Source organism: Clytia hemisphaerica, unplaced genomic scaffold (genome assembly GCF_902728285.1).
Source record: "Clytia hemisphaerica strain Z4C2 unplaced genomic scaffold, Clytia hemisphaerica genome assembly, whole genome shotgun sequence".
NCBI classification, from domain to species: Eukaryota; Metazoa; Cnidaria; class Hydrozoa; order Leptothecata; family Clytiidae; genus Clytia; species Clytia hemisphaerica.
In genome coordinates, this window is record NW_027103836.1 from 2,331,703 (window position 1) to 2,353,743 (window position 22,041).

The 22,041-nt window shown below is 35.8% G+C and overlaps 1 protein-coding gene across 1 annotated transcript in view; it reads left to right on the top strand.

Annotated features, from left to right (window-relative positions):
• Positions 1-22,041, top strand: part of LOC136807229 (coiled-coil and C2 domain-containing protein 2A-like) — a 48,062-nt gene that overhangs the window by 22,313 nt on the left and 3,708 nt on the right. The window contains exons 18-37 of the mRNA XM_067063824.1: positions 401-490; positions 1,609-1,675; positions 2,270-2,362; positions 2,792-2,876; positions 3,518-3,671; positions 4,033-4,204; positions 5,048-5,127; positions 6,086-6,144; positions 6,680-6,892; positions 7,541-7,630; positions 8,810-8,901; positions 9,597-9,684; positions 9,880-10,062; positions 10,605-10,714; positions 11,165-11,261; positions 11,863-11,961; positions 19,703-20,013; positions 20,629-20,779; positions 20,994-21,108; positions 21,465-21,598. Coding sequence (XP_066919925.1) covers positions 401-490; positions 1,609-1,675; positions 2,270-2,362; positions 2,792-2,876; positions 3,518-3,671; positions 4,033-4,204; positions 5,048-5,127; positions 6,086-6,144; positions 6,680-6,892; positions 7,541-7,630; positions 8,810-8,901; positions 9,597-9,684; positions 9,880-10,062; positions 10,605-10,714; positions 11,165-11,261; positions 11,863-11,961; positions 19,703-20,013; positions 20,629-20,779; positions 20,994-21,108; positions 21,465-21,598 — 2,483 coding nt within the window. The remainder of the gene's footprint in view (positions 1-400; positions 491-1,608; positions 1,676-2,269; positions 2,363-2,791; positions 2,877-3,517; positions 3,672-4,032; positions 4,205-5,047; positions 5,128-6,085; positions 6,145-6,679; positions 6,893-7,540; positions 7,631-8,809; positions 8,902-9,596; positions 9,685-9,879; positions 10,063-10,604; positions 10,715-11,164; positions 11,262-11,862; positions 11,962-19,702; positions 20,014-20,628; positions 20,780-20,993; positions 21,109-21,464; positions 21,599-22,041) is intronic.

Here is a 22,041-nt window from a genome sequence, read left to right on the forward strand (position 1 = left end):
GTCTACGGAACATTGGGCCATTCCATTTCATATCCTGGACGAACTTTTCAAGAGGTTAATCATAAGAAGAATTTCTAGGGGGTTTAAAGAAAGATTTTCTATTTTTCCATGAGGTAAAAAATAACTAAAAACTTACAGGGGCTAAATAAAAAACAGGTTTTTGTTCGTCCACCCTAACTTTAAAGGTGTGAAGAAGAATTTTTCCAAGGGTTTTTAGCAAATTTTACCATTTCCAGGGGGTATCCACACATCTTCAAGAATTATTTCTTTGCGTTGAAAGTTTCGTCCACCCGTTTTATGGATTTTAAATGGAACGGCCAATTTGAAGAAGCGGAGATTCAAAACAGAAACCTCTGGTTTCAGGCGCTGTTTAATATTACTCCTAATACTATTCTCCTAGTTGAAAAGCCAACACGTCCTTTGGGATTCGACGAAGAGCAAGTTTCCGCAGAATTACGACAAACACATGGTCAATTGCGGCGAAAACCTGGTAAGTGTGAACCGTGCCATAAAGAAAGATCCCTTTGAATGTTCATATCATATTATTACCGAGTTTATGTATGTGTGTTTTTCAGCGACGGAGACGGTAAGGTTTTAATTTGACTATATCCTGACCAGCTGAGGACGACGGCAAATCAGCACTTTTATCGTCCTCGATTTTGTGGGTCAGAAGTGCGGGTTATTTCAAATTGCTTCAGTCACTCTACCGTCATCAAAAGAGCAAATACATAAACTCGCTATTACGAGACATAACGATATCATGATAAGCTGATAACTTCAGATAAAATAAGACGAAAGCAAGACATCTTAGTTCCTTGATTCTCAAAGAAAGACAAAATGTTTTTTTTTAAAGCTATATTTCGTATTACACTAATTACATCTTTCAGGCATATGAAAAGGTATGATGTCTTTATTCGGACTTAACTATGTCTCAGAGAGTCTTTTTCTTTTCGATACCAAATAAAACTACAGTTGTAATCTGTGTTATATCCTGTGGAAATCTGCGATTCAGACTAAAGAAAAACGTTTTTAATCGTTTTTCTCAAATTTAAAAATTTGCAGTTACTTCCTTTTGTCGTAACACAGTATGACGATGAACGAGTAGATTGTGTGTTAAATTATTTAAGCCGAAATTGGTCTCTTCTTAACACTCAGTAAGGAAAGAGAAGGATCAAGTCTATAAGTGAGAAATCTTGGGAAAAGAGTAGCGTCCCACGTCTCATTCAGGTAGACAGAGCTATAGGAAAATTGAGCCTTATTGTCGCTTCCACAGATTTGTGGAAGGGCTGAATAGAGACCTTTGGCTGAAAAGTCTGCCGTTAGGAAATCCCATCTTGGCTCACGTGACATTATATTGGAATTTCTACGCTTGACCAATTAGAAGATTCGCGGATTTTCGAAAACAATGGCAACAATAATTTTTTGCGATATTGCCTTTTTTTGCCTGGAAAAGCACGCCCTCTAGCCCCTCGGGCTTAACAAAAATCTGTGGTTTCCCAAAATTACAACTGTCTGTGATAAATAACCAAGCTTTTAATATTCATTAGAATACTTTCCAAAATTCATTATATCACACCCTCAAATTCTTTTGATTGATTTTCTGTGCAGGGGAGCCTCTACTGGTGCCAGAAATACAAAATGGAGCAGTTATATCAGCTAACGAGGCGTGTCCAAGGTAAGAAATTCATGTTTTCAGGTGAGAGTGCGCTAGCCTTGTTCCCTAGTGGTTCACGCCGGATTAACGCACTTGATTTGAAAATTGTGTGTCAGTGTCTTGCAAGCTGTCAGGCAGTATAAACTGCAGTAAGACGATTCTAACGAGAACATTCCTAGAATGCTCAGTACAGAGCCGAGCATCCTCTGTAAAGAGAAGCCAGTCATCACTCGATCATTCCCATATAACACCTATAGTACCGTGTTAGGCAGAATGTAAACGACTCCAGTCCATTGACTTCCAAACCCGAAGGGCTAGACTCGAGAAGCCACCTATTTCCCATCCGCCCGCGCGTGGTTCTTATACAAACGCCGAATTCAAAGTGAAATCTATCGCTAGATTAAAAAAAGCAGTCCTCAACGCTCAAGTCAAAAACAAAGGAACCGCCTAGAGCTAGATACAATCCGTCGTCATAATTGCGGTGCGTTCTAGGCGCGTTCTGGATGGGAAATAAGTGGCTTCACTTTTTCTTGCCTGTGAGAGGTTAGAGTTTTTACTCTAGCCCTCCGGGCTTTAAACTCAATTCTCCAGTCTAGTACCTATTTTATATTTCAGGAGTGAGCAAGCGCGACGTGTGGCGCTAAAGAATGATAAATATATCATCAAAGTGTTATTCAATGACGTCGAAGTCTCCAGAACGTCTCCTAAGTATGTTGTATGTTTTAAAACCATTTGTTCCCTGTGTTTAATTCCGTATCGGGACTAATTTTCGTGGGAATTAAGCGAAGTACATTTTTTCCAATTTTATCGAAAAATTTGAAAAATCCCTAGAAAAAAAAATTGTCCAAAAAAGGGCAAAACCGTGAAAACTTAAAACTCGCGAAATGCAATTTTTCCGATTTTTTTTCGACCACGAATATTAGTTTCTGCGAAAATTAGTTCCAATAAGGTAAACATATCCAGAGCCGTAGCCATGAGTGAGGTTTGAATCTAATGTGATTTCTATTTTCTGAAAATTTTCAAAAAGCTTAAAGTTGGCCTTGAAAAGGTCGCGATATTGAGAAAAAGATATTGAAAAGACATTCTCCGTACACCATTCTTGACTATATAGATGGCTTGATAAATTTTTCTCTTTAGAACTTTATCGAACGAGTTTACAGTTCAATTTGGTGAACTTTTAACTATCAAAATCCTTCAATGGCCTGAAAGTATCAAACTACAGGTAAATAAAGATATTTTGATATTTTCTTTCATAATTTCTTCCATCTCATTGAAGTATAAAAAGCACTGAAAGTTTTAGCGGTTCATTTTAGTACCTAAAATAAACCTTTAAAGGTACTAAAATGAACCGCTAAAACTTTCAGTGAGAGGCTTTCCCGCTGTCTCAGAACTCGTAAGTTCAATAATTAGGTGCTAATTTATTGTGTAAAATCCATCCAAAATCCAAATCCTTTTCAGACGAAAAACCTTGTTTTGACCACCTGTAATGAACATTGACTTCCAAGCCCGAAAGGCTAGACACGAGACTCCTGGATGGGAAATGAAGCCACTTAATTCCCCATCCAGAACGCCAGCGCGCGGTTTTTACACGCACGCCGAATTGAAAGTAAAGTCTATCGCTTCCAAAAATGCAGTCCTTAAAAACAAAGGAACCACTAGATACAATCCGTCGTCATGATTGCGGCGCGTTCTAGATGGCAAATAAGTGGCTTCACATTTTCTTGCCTAAGAAAGGTTAGAGATCCTACTCTAGACCTTCGGGCTTTAAACTCAATGGTAATGAGAGTCAAAAACGTCAAGACAAGAATATAGTCTCATATAAGTTACAGCTTGACCAGTTGAACATTTTTTTTCACACTTTAGCTTTTCAATTCATCAAACAATCTCCTGTTAGCTGAACTGTTTGCGCTCATACCTGAAGTCTCGATGACGTCATCTACTGAAAGTCATACATTGGAACCACTTGAATTTAGCAGTGATCAGATAGTTGCTTACAGACATGACGGGGTCGGAAGTGGTGAGTTTTCAATTATTTTTTATTTCAATAAATTTCCATATGATTTTCTTACATCATCCAACAATACTTTTCTTTTTAAAATGGTAAAGTTTGCAGAATTCTTTTTCCAAACTTTATTTCTTCCCCAAAAGAATTTCCCCTCAATTCATAAAGAATATCTTGGACGATGAAAAGGATCTGAGGTCGTCTACGTTTATTGTGCTGTTTTTGTATATTTCTTAAAAATCTAGTTGCTTGTGTAAGTTCGTTGCTTGTCGATGTTGTTAGTTGATATTGCGTTGCCAAGGATAAACCAATGGGCGTGGTAAGCGTAATTCATAAAGAATATCTTTTTCAAACCCATTTCTATTTCCTTCCATAGGTGGCCTTGTCAACTTACAACCAAACCATACAGCTGAAAGTGCGGACGGAACTGGAACGTTTATTCCACTGACGTCAGGTGTTCTCTACACGTCCACGTGTTGGGGCGTTGATGCTAAAGGCAATAGTCTGGCACCACCTGTCAGAACTGAAACTCAACATTCGATTTCAAAGTGAGTGATTGTTGATAATACAAACGTTTTGAATTTGAAGAAATGTTTTTTGTGACCGTAACGGGGTAGCTTGTTGTCATATGTTGTTACTACCCTTGACTTTAGTATGAGAGAGCCCAGTAAATCGATAAAAGCGATCATCGATTAAAATCGATAGCTAAATGATATTAATCGATGGCTCATCGATACTAATCGATATTCACAATTTTTTTTTTTTAGCATTATCGATTTTAATCGATATCTAATTCATCGATTAATATCGATTAGCAATCGATTGTAATCAATGATCGATTTTATCGATTACGACCGTCTGGTCACATGTATTGTAACGTGCCTTTACAAACTCCTGGTTTAGCATAAACTCGTAATAAAGATACTCTTTTCTACGACATAGAAAGGAGACGCGCCTCTATACTGACAAAGCAAAGTACTTACTATACCGGGTCGGGCGCGTCGCCATCTCAAAGAAAAATAAACGGAAGAATTTTTTCAAAATTTGTGCTCGCACGGCCTGGAAGGTAGTATCGATTTCCAGACCATTATTCTTATTATGCACAATAGGGGCAATTCTCCTACAAAGTAAAAAATAGGAGTATGTCTGCCATAAAAAAACCGTGCGTGTTTTGAATAATTTTTCCTCTTTTGACGAGCGCAGTACTGTTCACCTTTTAGTGTTTGATACTTAGGTGAAGTTGATTATTGACCCGGAATTTTAAATCATTTAATCTAGACTATCTGTAAGGGATAAAAAGTTGTTCTTTGTTTTGTTAAAAAATGCTGTGTAAGCAAAATGGAAGGAGATACGATACAAATTATTTTCTTTCAATTTTCTTCCCTTTCTAGTTCAGCAAAACATTACGACGCGATGTCAGCCATCGGTGCTTCAGGATTAATCGATTTACAAAAGCTTCTGTCATGGATAGGTTTGACATTTTATTATCCGACTTTTTATATTTGGCTGTGAGCTTTATCTGGCACCCAGATGCAGAAATTTTCTTCCGACGCGTTAAAGCTCTAAAGGTCGAAAAAAATTTCAACATCTGGAAGGTTTAGATTACGGAATTTTGCAAGACCACGTCAAGGATTTTGCAGCTGGAGGTCTGGTAACCCAGCCCTCGTTTTCGGGGATTTGTGGGTCCAACCGATATATTGTTATCTTTACGCGCAAGAGTAGTTGAACCCGACTGGGGATGCGGAACATCAAAGGCTGACAATCATTCCCCTCCGATGGGAAATTGGCCCGCTCTTTTAAAGCTTAAGCGTGGGCGGCCGCCACTCCGCCATCTGCGGGGTGTATTACAAAATATTTTGAGACCCTCCTAGCCGGCACACATTCTTCGACGTTCATCTAACGATATATGGACATTGTGGACATTAGCTAAACGTTGGAATAATTATCTGATATTCCGATGGTGTATTGGTGGCCGCCCACGCTAAAGCTCTGAAGGAGCAGGCCAATATCACCATCGGAGACCTATAGTAGTCATCGTTTGATGTACCGCATCACAGTCGTGTCTAGCTGTCCTTACACTTTTTGCTTGACTATCGGTTGCACCCGACTGAATTTAGCATGAAAATCTCTGCTGCCTGAGAAACCTTACAGAAAAATGAAAAATGGTAACCCAAAGGTTCCAGATGTTAAAATTTTCCCGACCTTCAGAGCTTTAGCGTGTCGGAAGAAAATTTCTACATCGAGTACCAGATAATTGGAATAACGTTGTATACCAGTTTCGTGAGATCGATTTTCTTAGCCTCGGTATTAATTATATTAAAAGTATAGACTCTGTTAATGCTAGGGAAAAAAGAATTAATCAAAACTTGTCACAACTACTTTTTATTATCGTGGTGACTTATAAAGTATTGGACATGATTTTATTTCAGGAAATTCAAAATTAGATCCAAATGACCCAGCTAATGCTGACATCATTCAACTAATCAAGGTAAAACATTCAAATTGAGTTATTGGTTGAACTGTTTGGTGCAATTCTCAGTCAGGCTTTTTCATCGTTTTAGATAATACAGATATGTAAATCATAGAAATTAATTAAGTCAACAGCAAGCATCTTAAGAAGGTCGTCGGAAGATGGGTTCTTCCTTAAAAGACGGAAAGGAAATTGGAAAATTTTGTATTTTCAGTTATTTACCCTTAGACATCCAAAATTATCCCAGGGGAGTACAAATCTTTCCCTTTTTTCCTTCCCACGAGTACAAACATTTCTTGAAGAGTCCGTCGTCCAGTCATCATCAATTTTTCATTCATTTGATAAATTAGTGCACACTTACCAATGCGGAAATATTCAACTTTTTTTCTTATTTCAATTTCAAACTTGGGATAAAAGTTGAGATTAGAAAGCATTCTGTTTATACCCTATTGAATGAAGTGGTCAGGGGTTATTCCCTTAAGTCTGGGACTTATTTTGAACGCGTATACACGTCATTCGGGTTTGAAGGGTTAATCTGTTTTTTTCCTTCTAGATGGCACAATTATCTCATTTAAACGAACTTACGGGGCCAAAATATTTCCGTTTGAATCAATTGGAAATGGAAACGGAATTTGCGACGACTGACGAAATCGAGGAAAACAAACGGTTCCGGTTGATTCGATTACGGGACGAAGGTGTTCCGGAATTAAAAAACTTTGCAATGATCCCAACCGATGCTAGTTTGTTAAGCGATAAAGTATTCGAGGTTTGTTTTCGAAACACTGTTTAAGAATTTTTCAAAAAGTGCTTAGCCTTCAAACACCTCAAAATGACCAAGCTCAAAACTATATTTCGCCTTACCAGAATTTGATTGCTTCCGTTATACCTAAGTTTGGAAAATATGTTAATTTTATAGTTGTTGATTTAAAAATACCAACTCATCCACTTAGAAATGTCTTTTCAACGTATAGTGTTATTTTCTCGATATACAAAAATTTTCTGATTTTATTCTGATCTGATTTTCTTATCAGATTTTATTTTACAAATGTTAATAAGAAATACTTGCTTCCTTAAGGGCAGAAATTTTCCTGGAATTTAATTTCGCGGTTCTTAGCTCAAAATTCGGCAGTTTCGCGGAATCTAATTTCGCAGTTGGGAGGATTTTTTGTTTAAAATATGTCCTGTTTCGCCCTAAAAAGACCAATTTTATAGGTGATTTTTTTAATCCTCAGAATATTTGCGTTTCGCGGAATTTAATTTCGCGGATTTGTCGAAAAACCGGGAAATCAAATTCCGCGAAAATTTGCTCCGCGAAAATTTCTTCCCTTAAGTTACCTGAACAAACAGATCCCATCTTCCGCTACGAACTATAACAATAAGCGAATCTTCAAGAATATTTTTACTTATTTGGAAGGGCTATGATAAACGTATGGCAGAGATGGATGAAGAAGATCTAGAGGGAGAATACACCCAACGAAAAGCTGTCGCCAAGTTCCTGGCAAAGGTATTATATATCTTTTTTGAAACAAATCCCTTTTCACAGACCCACTAGGACCCTTTGCCGCTGGAAAAATTATACTCTAATTTTTGTCCTCATTGAAAATAATCAGATAGCTAATCCTCACTGCAAAATATTGAGTTATTTTTTCCTTCACCACTGAATTTTTTTGCCGCGAAAACAATATAATTCAAATCCCCATCGAGTTTCGGTCCGTTAAAAACCAAACCGGGTCTGTGAGAAGGGTGTGTTTGTTTGAAACTCTTTCTTGAATGATGTTTTTAATTGGTCGAATTTTAGTATTTGGGTCTTTTTTTGCAACTCATATTTTTACTGGAACGTTGGACAGTGAGTAAGTAAAAACAACAGGATGATTCATTGTTTGTTCATAGCTGGTTAAAAATTGGGATGAGCTGGAGTTTTTATAAGATACTTCACTAATTGGTCATTTGAAGTAATAGAGATGACGCGTTCTTTGTTCTTTAGAAAAAGTAATAAAATTGTTTTTATTACATCTTCACGACCAACCAAATCACATAAGAGCTTGTAAAAACTCCAGCTTGTCCCTAAAAATTAGGGGAAAGTGATACCTTAACATGGTCTATTTTTTCCTTATATCTTGAAACGGACTATGCTTACAGATCATTTTAAACAGAGGAAAGAACAACTTTTCCCCCCTTGCTCGCCGCGCGGACGCATCTTTTGAGGAATTCTTTTGCTAATTCTGCTTTGTCAGCATTTCTTTCTATATCATAATTTTTAAAGTTGTATGAGTTATTATCAAAGAAAGACTCAGAAATTATAATATCTTTTACCCAGCTGAAGATGCAAGGGCTTCAAATTTGAGATGTCTTCCACCCCAGTTGGCACACACTGTTGTTTCAACGTCCAACTAACATCCTGAACGTTAAAGGGACATAAAAGTACTAAGGAAATTTGTAAACAAACCGTATGCAGCGGGCTAAAAAAACAAAACAAACTTCACATGTCAAAATAAAAAATCAAAACAAATATGGCTGATTTTGATTGTTTCAATTGTTTTACAAGTTTGTTTTGGACACGTGATTTTAATTGTTCTCTTTAATGACACGTCGTTCGCGCAATGTTTACTACTTTTATGTCACTTTAAATGAACGTTAAAACATTGTTCTTTGTTAGCGGTGACGTAGAATGTTTTCTCTTCAGGTACGACAACAAGTGCATTCACGTTCACAGCTGGCCAAACGACAACTTGATCTTGAAGATATGGTCACTGAGGAAGCCATCCCTGATATTGGGTATGTTTCTTAAATTCGGCGTTCTACAATTCAATACTCTCCATGATTTGATGATATTAAAAGTCGCCGTCAGCAAGAAACCCTCATAAAAGCCGCTCTACTTTTCTATAAACTCCCTTATTCAATGAAATTAACTAACTATCAGAATCGAAATAGAGAGCTTAAACCACAGATATATTATATAAAACACTAGATAGAGGTACTCCGTCCTTAGTTGAATCAAAATTACCCGCCATCTATGATAAGTAGACTATAGTTCGGTGCCTACAATTTGATCGATCAAGCCCTATCTTTTGCTTAGTCGCTTCGCGCCATTCAGTATTTTTTTGCTTGGTTGAACAAATTGCCGGTACCGAACTGTGACCTACTTTCAGCAAAGATGGCGCATTATTTTGCTTCACCTGCCGTTGCTTGGGAGAATACAGAGTAGCTCTATCTAGTGTTTTATGTAAGATATCTATGAGCTTCAACAGTATTATCAAACCTAATAAAAACTTCCATTGTTGTTTACTTGTTTACAGTGAGTTAGATATATGCAAAATTTTCTCGACACGCCCTGTTGTTTATTTATCGATTTATATATAACATAAATAAACTTCCTGCCTGGTCCTGAAGGACTTTGGCTGTTTCGATTTATTCTTACGTATATAATAGAATGTTGAATTGATTTGTTTGTTTGTTTTTCCCGATTTTAGAACACTGGGCGCTCGTTTAGTGCAGATATTTGAACCAAGAAGACCTTTGAAACCCGTGCGTAAGGAGAGAAAGAAAATCCACGGACAGGTATATGTCTTAAAAGTTTAATACAGTTTGTTTAGCCCCTAATTTCCAGGGGATAATTTGTTATTCAAAATTTCCAGGGGGATCAGTGAAAAAAGTTTAACCCACAGCCTTGCGCACCGTAGCCTGATGTTCTACCACTGCACCACGGTCACAAATGGTGTAGATTTGAGAGAACCACTCTTTATTCCATTTTAGAATTTGAATTCAATCAAAGATGTTAACATCCTAGTAAACATAGTTCGTGCCTTCAACATTCCAGTACGCGATGACGGCTCTGTGCCGCGCAACACTCAACTTGGTGCACGGCCGAGCGCAAGTAACACTACTACGACCACGGATGATAGGACGGGCTATAATCCGGCAACGGCTGAAGTTAAAGTAATGCTGTTTATTAGATTATACTTGGACTGAAAACGAGTCTCATGTAATAGTGTTATCCTTACTGAGTCTAATTTATTACTGTTATCTGATCAATTGAATCACTTAGAAATACACGGGTTGCAAAATTATATCAGTGCAGCCAAAACATGAAAACATGTGAGTACTCGAAAAAGTTCACGTGGTTAATATGTTACTTGCTTTACAACTTACAGCTGATAACTTTATTTGTGTCAATAAATTCGAACCAATCAGAAATAAATGTCATGTGACAAGCACATAAAATTTTTGAGTAAAAGCGTGGTTTGTCTTCAGACTTTAATTTTGTAACCTGTCTATTGAAATGAATATTGAAATTTTGAAGGGCCAATCAGATGGTTACTTCCCAATCTTTTTGTGTAACCCCTTTAAGAAAGTAGCAATGTTTGATATCTATGACCAGGAAAAATTTCTTAAAAGTCGTAAATTTCGCGTTTTTGACCTCGCGAAAGTTTCTTGTGAAAGTTTGTAAGCTTAAAAAGTACTTCGTTATCTTTGTTTAGAGCATGGTACGCCCCTACGTCGAAGTTATGTTTCAAGGGAATTTCCTGAAAACAACTGTGGCCGATGGGGCTTTCCCCAATTGGAATGAAGATCTTATAATACCGTTCAAGTATGTATCTTAGTGATTGTGTGTCTTTACTAATAAAGTAGGATGTCCAAGGGGTTCGATACTTTAAAGAATCAACATCCTCAACAGTGGGGGTAAAATCTTTTTCTGCAAAAGTCCATTGCCAGGGGGTAGAATTATGCTTCTGAATATACCCCCCCCAAAAAAAAAAAAAAAAGGGTGCTAATTTTATGTAAAAGTCGGGCAATTTAGTCCAAAATAAGGGATTATTACTATTTTGACAGCCTAGAAATAATTTTCAGACATAGGATGAACAAGCAAAAAAATAATGAAGGAAACAAATCATAGTCTGTTTGTACAAACTGATATTATCTCGTTACAGTTATTATATCATTATATAACAACAATATTACTGTATTGTACGGATTATAAACGACCCCAGTCTAGCGTTTATTAAGGCACCTGAGAGTATTACAAAATCTTCTTTTTCAGGCCACCGAATGATGACTACAATACAGATTCGCTGCAGATGGTCAAAGACAAGATATACATCAACTTATTCGATGAAGTTGTCATTGATATGCTTGCCGTAAGATCAAGCATTTATTCTTGAGTCTTTTAGAACAATTATATTTTAACTTGATTAAATTAAGCTTTAGTTTAGACACAAACGATCATTCAGGAACGTGAAACTTTTTAAAAGCAAACACGAATTGTACCAGCCAGAAGATGTAAAAATTAATTTTTTGATGGTAGTTTTATCGCAAAGAGTAATGAAGTAAATTTTAAGTCAAAGCTGAAAACCCGATTCCAACTTTTCGTCAGTAAAAACTTCGCCATTTGCCTCGAAATTTTGTCACCCCCTCTCAGCAATTAAGTTAATTAGAACCAGTTTCTGATAAGGCTGGACTTAAAAAAAATGTTGGTTTGCCGTCAGCCGACCGACTCTTCTCTAAATTTGCCGAACTAAAAACTTTTATTGCAATTTCAATGAAGAGAATTTTTTATTTTTTTTAATTACAAAATGTAGACAAAAATTCCATAAATGACCAAAATGAAAAAAATTTTCCTACCGACCCTCCTCCGAAATCTAGGGTCGGTTGACAGCAAACCAAGAATTTTTCAGTCCAGCCTAAAAAGAAGACTGTACGCAGATTTTGATCTTCACTGGTTTTTTATGTATTCTGTAGGACGATAGACTGCGAGAGACGAACATCCAACAACGCATCGAGAAAAGATGGCTGGGAAGTATTGAAGTGCCTTTTTCAACAGTCTATTTCAATTCAAAGGTAAGACAATACATACATATACACAGTAACCGAAATATTCATTACAAACACGATGTGTTTTTTTAATTAGTGGCCGCACTCTCAAGTTACTTCAGGAAATGGCTTTTCCAGGAAAAAATTGAATATTTAAGGTGGAGAATATAACATTTTTTGGAAATTAACCCCCTGCGCATTGTGACTTTTGAACTCCGGCCAGCAGGTCTAATCCACCCCCCCTCCTTCCGGACAAGCATCAGTTGACCCCTGGACATTTAAAATTACCCTCAAACAGAGCAAAATTATCCCCAAACAGAGCACGTTTACCTCCCAGACAAAGATTTTTCACTACCCCCGGCATTATATCCTACACCTCCATCCCCATGTACGAACATTTTCTCGAAGAGCGCAGTGTAGAATTTATCTCTAACAATTTAACTTACAACGACCATAACATCTAAGGATTCAAAAGCTCAGAAATGTTCCTATGAGGTTTAGAATATAACAAGGGTGCCAATGAACCCCTCCCAAATGGGAAAAGTGTTAGATGAAATAGTTCAGTTTGAAGTGGTGAAATCGCCATTTTCGTCCAAACTTTTTAAATAAAAAAAAACGTCGAATATTTATGTAAAGCCAAGACATGTTGATCATAATAGCGTGGTGAAGCAAGTGTTTATTTAGACCGTTCAATGCGATATCGTAGGCCTGTACATAAGACTTCACTTGCATGGTTTGCTTTGGCAAGTTATGTACAGGCCTACGTTATCTCACTTTACGGTCAAAATAAACCCGTGCTTAACCTCACTAATTATAAAGTCTGTCTCGAAATAATTTGCAGCTGGAGACAAAAATGGCTGTAACTTTTGATAGAATTCGAATCAAGTTGCGATTAAGTGCTTGTTAAAAAGATATTCGTGAGTGGAATATTATCAAGTAAAAAAATTGAAAAAAAAAGGAAATGAAAATGAAAAATGAAGAAGAAAAAAATCAACTTTTTGTAGAAATGTGGTATAATTACCATTTTCACAGGAGTGATTCTTCAATCTTAGAACATCATCACTGTCAAAAAAATTTTCAAAAATATTCATTCAATCAAAAGATATCAAACAAAGTTTATTGCTGGTTGACTCTAAAAAATAGTAAAAACTGGTAAAAAACGACAAAAAAACAGCCTTTTGTCGATCAACTTATCTGGCACCCGATGTAGAAATTTTCTTCCGACACGCTAAAGCTCTGAAGGTCGGGAAAATTTTCAACATCTGGAAGAAATACATTACGGAATTTCGCTTGACCGCGTAATTTTTTAGAAAAATGGGCCCGAGTGCAATTTGGACAGGGAAGGTGTCATGGCCGACAAAATTTAGGTCAGAAAAAACTTCAAAAGGTTTCACGAAATAAATTCAAATACAAAACTTTTTGGAGAAGGGATCATGCAAAATATTATCATTCTTTTCACAAGGAGGGCATGTAAAAATACTCAAATAAGTATTTTTCCTTCTTTAAACTGATCACAGAAGCAAAAACAAAATAGAAATAACATTGTACACAAAAAAGCCTGAAAGAAGAGAAAAGTCATACTGTAATCAGCATCTATAATAACACTAAAAGAAAAACTAAAGCTACAGCAAATGAATACTAACCCTCAATGAACACTTTTGTGAAGTTTAATAAAGATTTTATTATCCAAAAAACTTCAGTTCTGGAACACTGAAGTCGGTTTGTCGGTTGTCGGCCGGTGGACAATAACAGTTATATTTGGAGGACGGTCTAAGATATAACAACATGAAAGTTACTGATAAAAGCCTAAGCCCATAGGAACATACCTGCTTTAGTTTCTTTGGTCTTTGAATGGTATAAAATCTGAGAAAGTTCAGAAAAAATCAGCCATCAAAACAAACAAAAACAAAAGTTATGATTATCAACTTTTCTGTGGGTGGTAGAAACACATTTTTTGGGTTGGTGCACATATAGAAATTACACTGGATACTAAAACTAATATTCAGGGAGTGATAAGTACAGTTAAACTACAAAAAATCCATCAAAAAAAACCAAAAACAACCATAACGGCACACATTTTTTGAAAATTACATCAGCCATGTTGTTTGTAATTTTTGCCGACATACTCATGACGTGGTAACTAACGACAGTGATTTGACGGTCTTTTTGAGACGCCAGATCTCAAAAAAACAATTTTTGAGCGTTCAGCACGGCCCCGAAAATGAGGGCTAAACTTATGTCGGCACATCAATGGATGACTACTATTTCTCTCCGATGGTAAATTGGCCCGCTCCTTTAGAGCTTTAGCGTGGGCGGCCGCCAATACGCCATCGGAATATCAGATAATCGATCAACCAGGAATAAACTTTGTTTGATATCTTTTGATTGAATGAATATTTTTGAAAAGTTTTTTCACATTGATGATGATCTAAGATTGAAGAGTCACTCCTGTGAAAATGGTAATTATACCACATTTCTACAAAAAGTTGATTTTTTTCTTCTTCATTTTTCATTTTCATATTCCTTTTTTTTCTCAATTTTTTTACTTGATAATATCCCACTCACGAATATCTTTTTAACGAGCACAAAATCGCAACTTGATTCGAATTCTATCAAAGGTTACAGCCATTTTTTTCTCCAGCTGCAAATTATTTCGAGACAGACTTTAGTATTGAAAGTCATTTTATTTTTGCCGAACGCGATTACAAATATTCTTATAAAAAGCAACAATCTTCTGGTCAAAAACGATATAAATGACGGCGTTCAATCCACTGCACAAGACATAAATATCAAAACACCATAACATTGCCATAGCATAGTTCGCCAAAGTCTGCACGGATTCTTTTGTCTTGTCTGTTCGTCTGGAAAGTTTCACCACGATTAGAAGGGACACAATTGTCCAAGGTACCGTACAAATTATATATACTAAGTTTATAATCAAAAAGCGATTCGAAGTCTTTCTATGTTTCTCGAAGATAATGCTATTCAGATTCAGGCTTGATGTCCTTATTGTTCGATATAGAATCGAACTTGAGATTGCACATAAAAGCATACTGAACGCAATCACAGTTACATTAACTGATTGATAGGTTATATAGCTTGATACAGTAATATCAGTCCTAAAGATGATACGATAAGTATATACTGATATAATACTCTGTACCAGAGTGTGTCTCATGTTTATCGCTTCTACGACAATGAATTTTTAAATTAGCCGTAGATATCGGGTATGTGTACAGACAACTGATATAACTGCTACGAGACAAAATTGTATGAACCAGATGAAATAGATTTGTCAAAATTCTTGTTAACGGATATTTGATAGATATAAAACGGACAATTCCGATACACAAAAGGTTGGAAAAGTCTACAAACGTGACAAAGGATAATGCAGTATCCAAGATTGTTGGCAATAATCAGCGCTACGAAAATGCTTGTTGATATTGTTGTAAAATAAGATGATAAAATTAGTTAAACCACAGACCCAAGTAAGAATAAACATTTTCTTGTGAATTGAGAATTTCTTGTTGGTTTTCACACATCCCGTAAAGCATCAATATGTAAGAAATCAAAGATCATCAAACTTGACGTTTGTTTATCCCAGAATTCATTTAATTCCCTTTCCCATGATGCATTTTGCTGAGGTGTTAAATTTAGGAAAGTACAAAAAAACTTTTTTCGAAGCATTTCATGTTTTCACTTTTTTTAAATTTGTGAAAAACGGTTTTTTTAACTTCGCCAAATGTTCAGACTTCTAGTATAATAGCGATCATAGTATGAAAATTGATTTATAATGAAAAAGTATTATTTCGTTTTTAAAATTTATTTCTAATTCTAATGAAAATTTTAATTAAACAGTTAAAAGGTATTTTTTGCATTGCTACTCAAAGTTATTTTTTTTGGCTCATTTGCTGTCAGGCAAGAAAGGCTGACGGGTATGTGCGTTAACTTAGGTGTGTTTCAGGTAAAGTGCACATTGCAAGGGTCGAAAATTCCAAAAAAGAATGGCTAGAAAATTGGTGTATTTGGTTTAAAGGGATCAGCATTCTTGTAATCTAGACGGGAAACCTTTCCACTTTTTTCTACATCTACGTTGTTAGATTACTTTTGGGCTGTTGAATAAATTAAAAATGAAAACATTACTTTTTTTAATTTAAATCTTTATCTTATCAAGCTAGAATTGAAATTTTTTTGTTAAATTAGTTCAAATCCTTTACCTTCCCAATTGAATATCTCCAAATAAGGAGAAACGATTGCTTTACTTTATTCACCAGGCGACTTTCTCTTTCCTTAGTATTTCAACAAAACTGACCAATCAGTTCCGAAGCTCTCTTGGTCATGAGTCATGATCGCAAAACGTTTTTGTATGACCAAAGAGGCAACTCGCAACTTTAAATGACGAATTATAGGTTGAAAAGATAACAATAAAAAGAGTAGAAAGCAATAGATCATGAAATTTGAATGGGAAAAATTCCTGGCTCAAGGTAATATACTATAGAAATAAGAAGCAAAATTTACTTGTGTTTTACTTTATTTCTTCGTTGGACAACAAAAACGTTGGTAACAGTTCTCATAAAAAGCCACAATCTTCTGATCGAATCTAACATATGTAACAGCATTCAGTCCACTGTACAAGACATAAAAATTAAAACACCATGACTCAGCTATGAAATAATTCACTAAAGTCATTGCTGACTCTTCTGTTTTATCTGTTTGGTGAGATATTTTCACTACAATTATAAAAATAACCACAGTCAAAGGTAGAGTGCACATTACGTATACCAGATTTATAATCAAAAGCCGGTTTGACGCTTTTTTATGCTTTTCGAAAACCAGACTCTCGTGAACTAGTCTTGAGGTCCTTAAGGTCCAAATTAGAACCACATTTAAGACGACACTTAAAAGCATACATGATGCAACCATGGATCCATAAGTGGAGAAGTAAGCTTGATAATTAGCTTCACCAATAGAGAAGCTAACCAGGTAACACAATTTTGTCATCAATGCTGCAATAAATATCTGAATGAACCAAGTCGTGTAGATTGTCTTTTCTTGTATCTGTTTTAATGGATATTTAATTGCAATAAATCGCACAATACAAATACATAGTAGATTACCGAAATCGAAAAAATATGATGAAATTCAAGGCAGTGTCCTTAATCGATTCCTGCAGACATTCATCAGAAAATGGTAGAAGTTTCCAAATATTATCAAATAAATAAATCAAGCCACAAGCCACTCCACAAATGCAAGTCAACAAAAACATTTTCTTATGGATTGAGAATTTCAAGTTTGTTTTATATATGCCGTAAAACATCACAGAGTTGGAAACCAATAAGAAAACTGATAGGATAAAGTTAAGCCAATTTTCGTGTGCATAGTGTCTATCCAAGAAGTCTTTGAACTGTTGTCCCCAAGATGTGTTGCTATCTGGATGGAAATCAAAAAAAGCTGAAATGACATTTTGTGACAAACACTTCATTCTTACTTCTGGTCACTCCAGTATGGAGCTTTGGCCAGTCTATGAGGCCAGAACCAACAATCCAGGGGCTCCTTGTTCGAATCCCCACTCCTTCCTGTTCAGTTCATATATAACCCCGTGAAAAAATCAAGAGACTCTCTAAAAATACTAGTTTACTTGTCTATTCACGTAAAATATCAAATATTCGCCGCCTATATGGCTCTTCATCTTTCAAAATAATATATGTTTATATCTATCTTTTTTGAAATATTTATTCACCTATGGGTACTACTCATAAAAAATATAAACAATTTGAAATGAACTGTAAACAAAAATTAATTTTATCGGAGCCCCATGTTCATGTGAAAATTGTAACCTGTTGGCTCTATGTTTTTCCAATGTAAATACAGCCTTATCAAATAAACACTAAGGTACACTAAGCAAACTCTTTATTGTCACGAGATCACACAAAAAAATGATAACAATAAAAAGAGTAGAAAGCAATAGATCATGAAATTTGAATAGGAAAAATTCCTGGCTCAAGGTAATATACTATAGAAATAAGAAGCAAAATTTACTTGTGTTTTACTTTATTTCTTCGTTGGACAACAAAAACGTTGGTAACAGATCTCATAAAAAGCCACAATCTTCTGATCGAATCTAACATATATAACAGCATTCAGTCCACTGTACAAGACATAAACATTAAAACACCATGACTCAGCTATGAAATAGTTCACTAAAGTCATTGCTGACTCTGTTTTGTCTGTTTGGTGAGATATTTTCACTACAATTATAAAAATAACCACAGTCAAAGGTAGAGTGCACATTACGTATACCAGATTTATAATCAAAAGCCGGTTTGACGCTTTTTTATGCTTTTCGAAAACGAGACTGTCGTGAACTAGTCTTGAGGTCCTTAAGGTCCAAATTAGAACCAAATTTAAGACGACACTTATTAGTATACACAAGGCAATCATGGATCCATAAGTGGAAAAGTAAACTTGATAATTAGATTCAGCTTCACCAATAGAGAAGCTAACCAGGTAACACAATTTCGTCATCAATGCTGCAATAAGTATCTGAATGAACCAAGTCATGTAGATTGTCTTTTCTTGTATATGTTTCAATGGATATTTAATTGCAATAAATCGCACAATACAAATACATAGGAGATTACCAAAATCAAAAAAGATGATGAAATTCAAGGCAGTGTCCTTAATGGATTCCTGCAAACATTCATCAGAAAATGGTAGAAGTTTCCAAATCTTATCAAACAAATAAATCAAGCCACAAGCCACTCCACAAATGCAAGTCAACAAAAACATTTTCTTATGGATTGAGAATTTCAAGTTTGTTTTATATATGCCGTAAAACATCACAGAGTTGGAAACCAATAAGAAAACTGATAGGATAAAATTAAGCCAATTCTCTTGTGTACGGTGTCTCTCCCAAGATTCTTTGAACTGTTGTCCCCAAGATGTGTTGCTATTTGGATGGAATTCAAAAAAAGCTGAAATGACATTGTGTGACAAACACTTCATTCTTCCTTCTGGTCACTATACAGCTTTTGGCAAAGTGGTCTATGACGCCAGTACCAACAATCCAGGGTTCTCTGCTCGAATCCACACTCCTTCCTTCCTGTTCAGTTCATATATAACCGTTGACCCTGTGAAACAATCAAGGGACTCTTAAAAGAACTAGTTAGGCTACCCACGTAAAGTATCAAATATTCGCCTATATGGCGAAAGTAATATATGATATATCTTTTTTGAAATATTTATTCACCTATGGGTCTTACTCATTAAAAATACAAATAATTTGAAATGAACTGTAAACAAAAATTAATTTTATTGGAGCCTCATGTTCATGTGAAAATTATAACCTGTTGGCCCTATGTTTTCCAATGTAAATACAGCCTTATCAACTAAACACTAAGGTACACTAAGCAAACTCTTTATTGTCACGATATTACACTTTTCTATGCAAACAAAAAACAGCCTCAAATGTTCTTATTATTTTCAGCCTTTTTAAAGACTTCTCTAAAGGTCTAGATTCAGGTAGCCTAGAAATCTAAGCTAGTTTGATTCGGCCACTAGGATAAATCTGATGGTAAGTTGTGACTGAATAACAACAGTGTCTCAAGGCAAACTTAAAATCCGTAAATATAAAAAATCTTTAAAGCGCCGAAAATGCTGTATTGCCATATTAGCCGTGTGTCCTAGCCTTGTGAATACGGGCTTAGTTAACTAGGCTAAAATTCAGCCTCCTTTCTATCTACTTTCAATATGTTCTATCATTTATTAGGTGGAAGGTTTCCTACACGTCGATGCCCCACCCGTATTATTAGGGTACAACCGTTCGCAACAACGAGACAACCGAAATTCACTAAACCTCATTCAAGACAAAACATTAATCCAACTGTTCATAACGATCGAGCCTCAACTCCAACCAGCACCTCAAATGCCAGAGAAATTCGAGACCAGTGAATCTGATCTTTTGGTTCATAACTCGCAAGTTTGGTTGAATGCTGTTCGATCGAAACATCCCGATCGCACTTTCAAAGCTATGGCATCCGATTTGGATGGAAAAAAGGTTTTCGTGACACGTTACATAAGGTCAGTATTTTGAATTTATTACCGTTTTGGAGAATATAAGAAGGAGTTTATGTTTTTTCTGTACTTTTGAGGATGGTGGAGTGACAGGCGCCAATTAAAACAACCCGTAGTTTTCACCCGCAAAATCGATGACGCTAAAAGTGCTGATTTACAGTCTTCCTCAGATGGTCAGGATCTAGACAAATTAGAAGCTACCTACCTCTTTCGCTGAAAAACACAGATGGGGGAAGAATCCCTTTCTTCTTGCTTCACTCACAATCAGATGAACATAGAATATCTATCTGGACTGAAACTTTAATATGAGGATTTTAACGTTACATTAAAATTATAAATGGTCTTCGATACTACATTATAAGTATCGATTGTCAGTGTCTAACTAACAGATCTTCGACTGCTCTTCCCAATTTTGTCAAGGGATTATATTCACATTGTACCGTTCATAGTTTACAGTTCTGAAAGAAACTTTTCCAGCCTGAAATTTGAAACGATTAGTTTGGTATTTTCTTTCATTTGCGAGTTTAATGTTCTTCATTTCTTAAGTGAGTATTTTCGTTAAAGCAGCGTAATCTCTTGAAAGTATCATGATTTTTCACTTTTTTTCCATTGGAATACCAGACCACAAAATCCACCTGAGGAGCTGATTGTAGATAACGATATACCAGACCTGCAAAAGATGAAATTATTGGCACGTTACGTCTCCATGATACCGTATATTGCAGATTCTGTACAATTCCCTGATCTTTGTGATATATGGACGGCTTCTGATGTAAGTTTCTTTCACATGGAGTTATTCTTCAATTTTGTTTTCTTGAACAACTCTGCTTGTATAAAATGTCTACTGTTATTACTATTTCAAAACATTATGTCGTGATGACTTTCACAGGGATATGCACTACTATTGAGCTAACCCGAGTGACATGAATATATTATTAAATGCATAGTGGGTGAAACCTAATTTGTTAAACCATTTTCTTTATCAGCAATTTCTGAAGATGTTAGCGGGAGATGAAGAAGAACATGCTATTCTGTTGTGTAACTACTTCTTATGGCTTGGCCAAAAAGCATATCTCCTTCTTGGTGATGGCATTCCAGAAGGTTCGTTACTATACACGGCGCATTATTTTGAACCCTCCATCTCTTGCTGGGTGATAACCCTCCCAATGAGGCTACCAAGTCATAACCTTTGATTATATTTTCCTGGTCCTGAGCAAAATCTCCAAAGTTGTTTGCACAATTATTTCGATTTCGATTTCTTCTATTTAAACCTCCAATCTTGAGATATGACGATTTGAAATCACTGGAAAACGGGCTCTTAGTCGGTCTTTACGTTGAAATTATATTAAGTGTAAGATTGTTTCATAGAGGTCAATAGAGCTGAGAAATACACTTCTATAAATAAATAAATAAATATTAACTTTCCCATCATAATTTTTTCATTTTTGTATTCTCAGGAGATACAGCGTACGTGATGACCCAAGAGGGCAACAGCTTTCGTTTTTGGAATGCGAGTTCTGGTGAAAGTTACGAATTACAAGACATTCATTCTCCCTTGCAAACTGTCGGCTGTCTCATTAATCATGAAAATGTAGGTACTTTATTTTGCCCCTTTCGTATATATATGCATTATTTCAAACTTCTGATTTGTTTCAAAACAACTAAAACTAGGACACTCCTTAGATTGAATTTGTTACAGTCTATATGTTTTCTAGCCTGTACCACCCCGCCCGCGGTTGTTTTTTGAGAAAATAAACTTGCTTGTGTCGGTCTGTTTTGGTTAGCGAGATTCTGTGTCTCAGTTTGTCCCAGAAAACAGAAGCGTAGGGATGCTCTTCTTAAAATGAAAGATACCATTGCTTTGATGCATAAATTTAACGTCACTTTAATTGAGCTAGATTGAATGTAGACTAGAGTCTACTTTTGGCTGAACTTTGCTTTCTAATAATTTTTCATTACGCTGAGTCCAGTGAAGTATACTATGAGCATTTGACGAGGTTGCCATTTTGAAGAAAAAAATGTTTAAAATCCAAA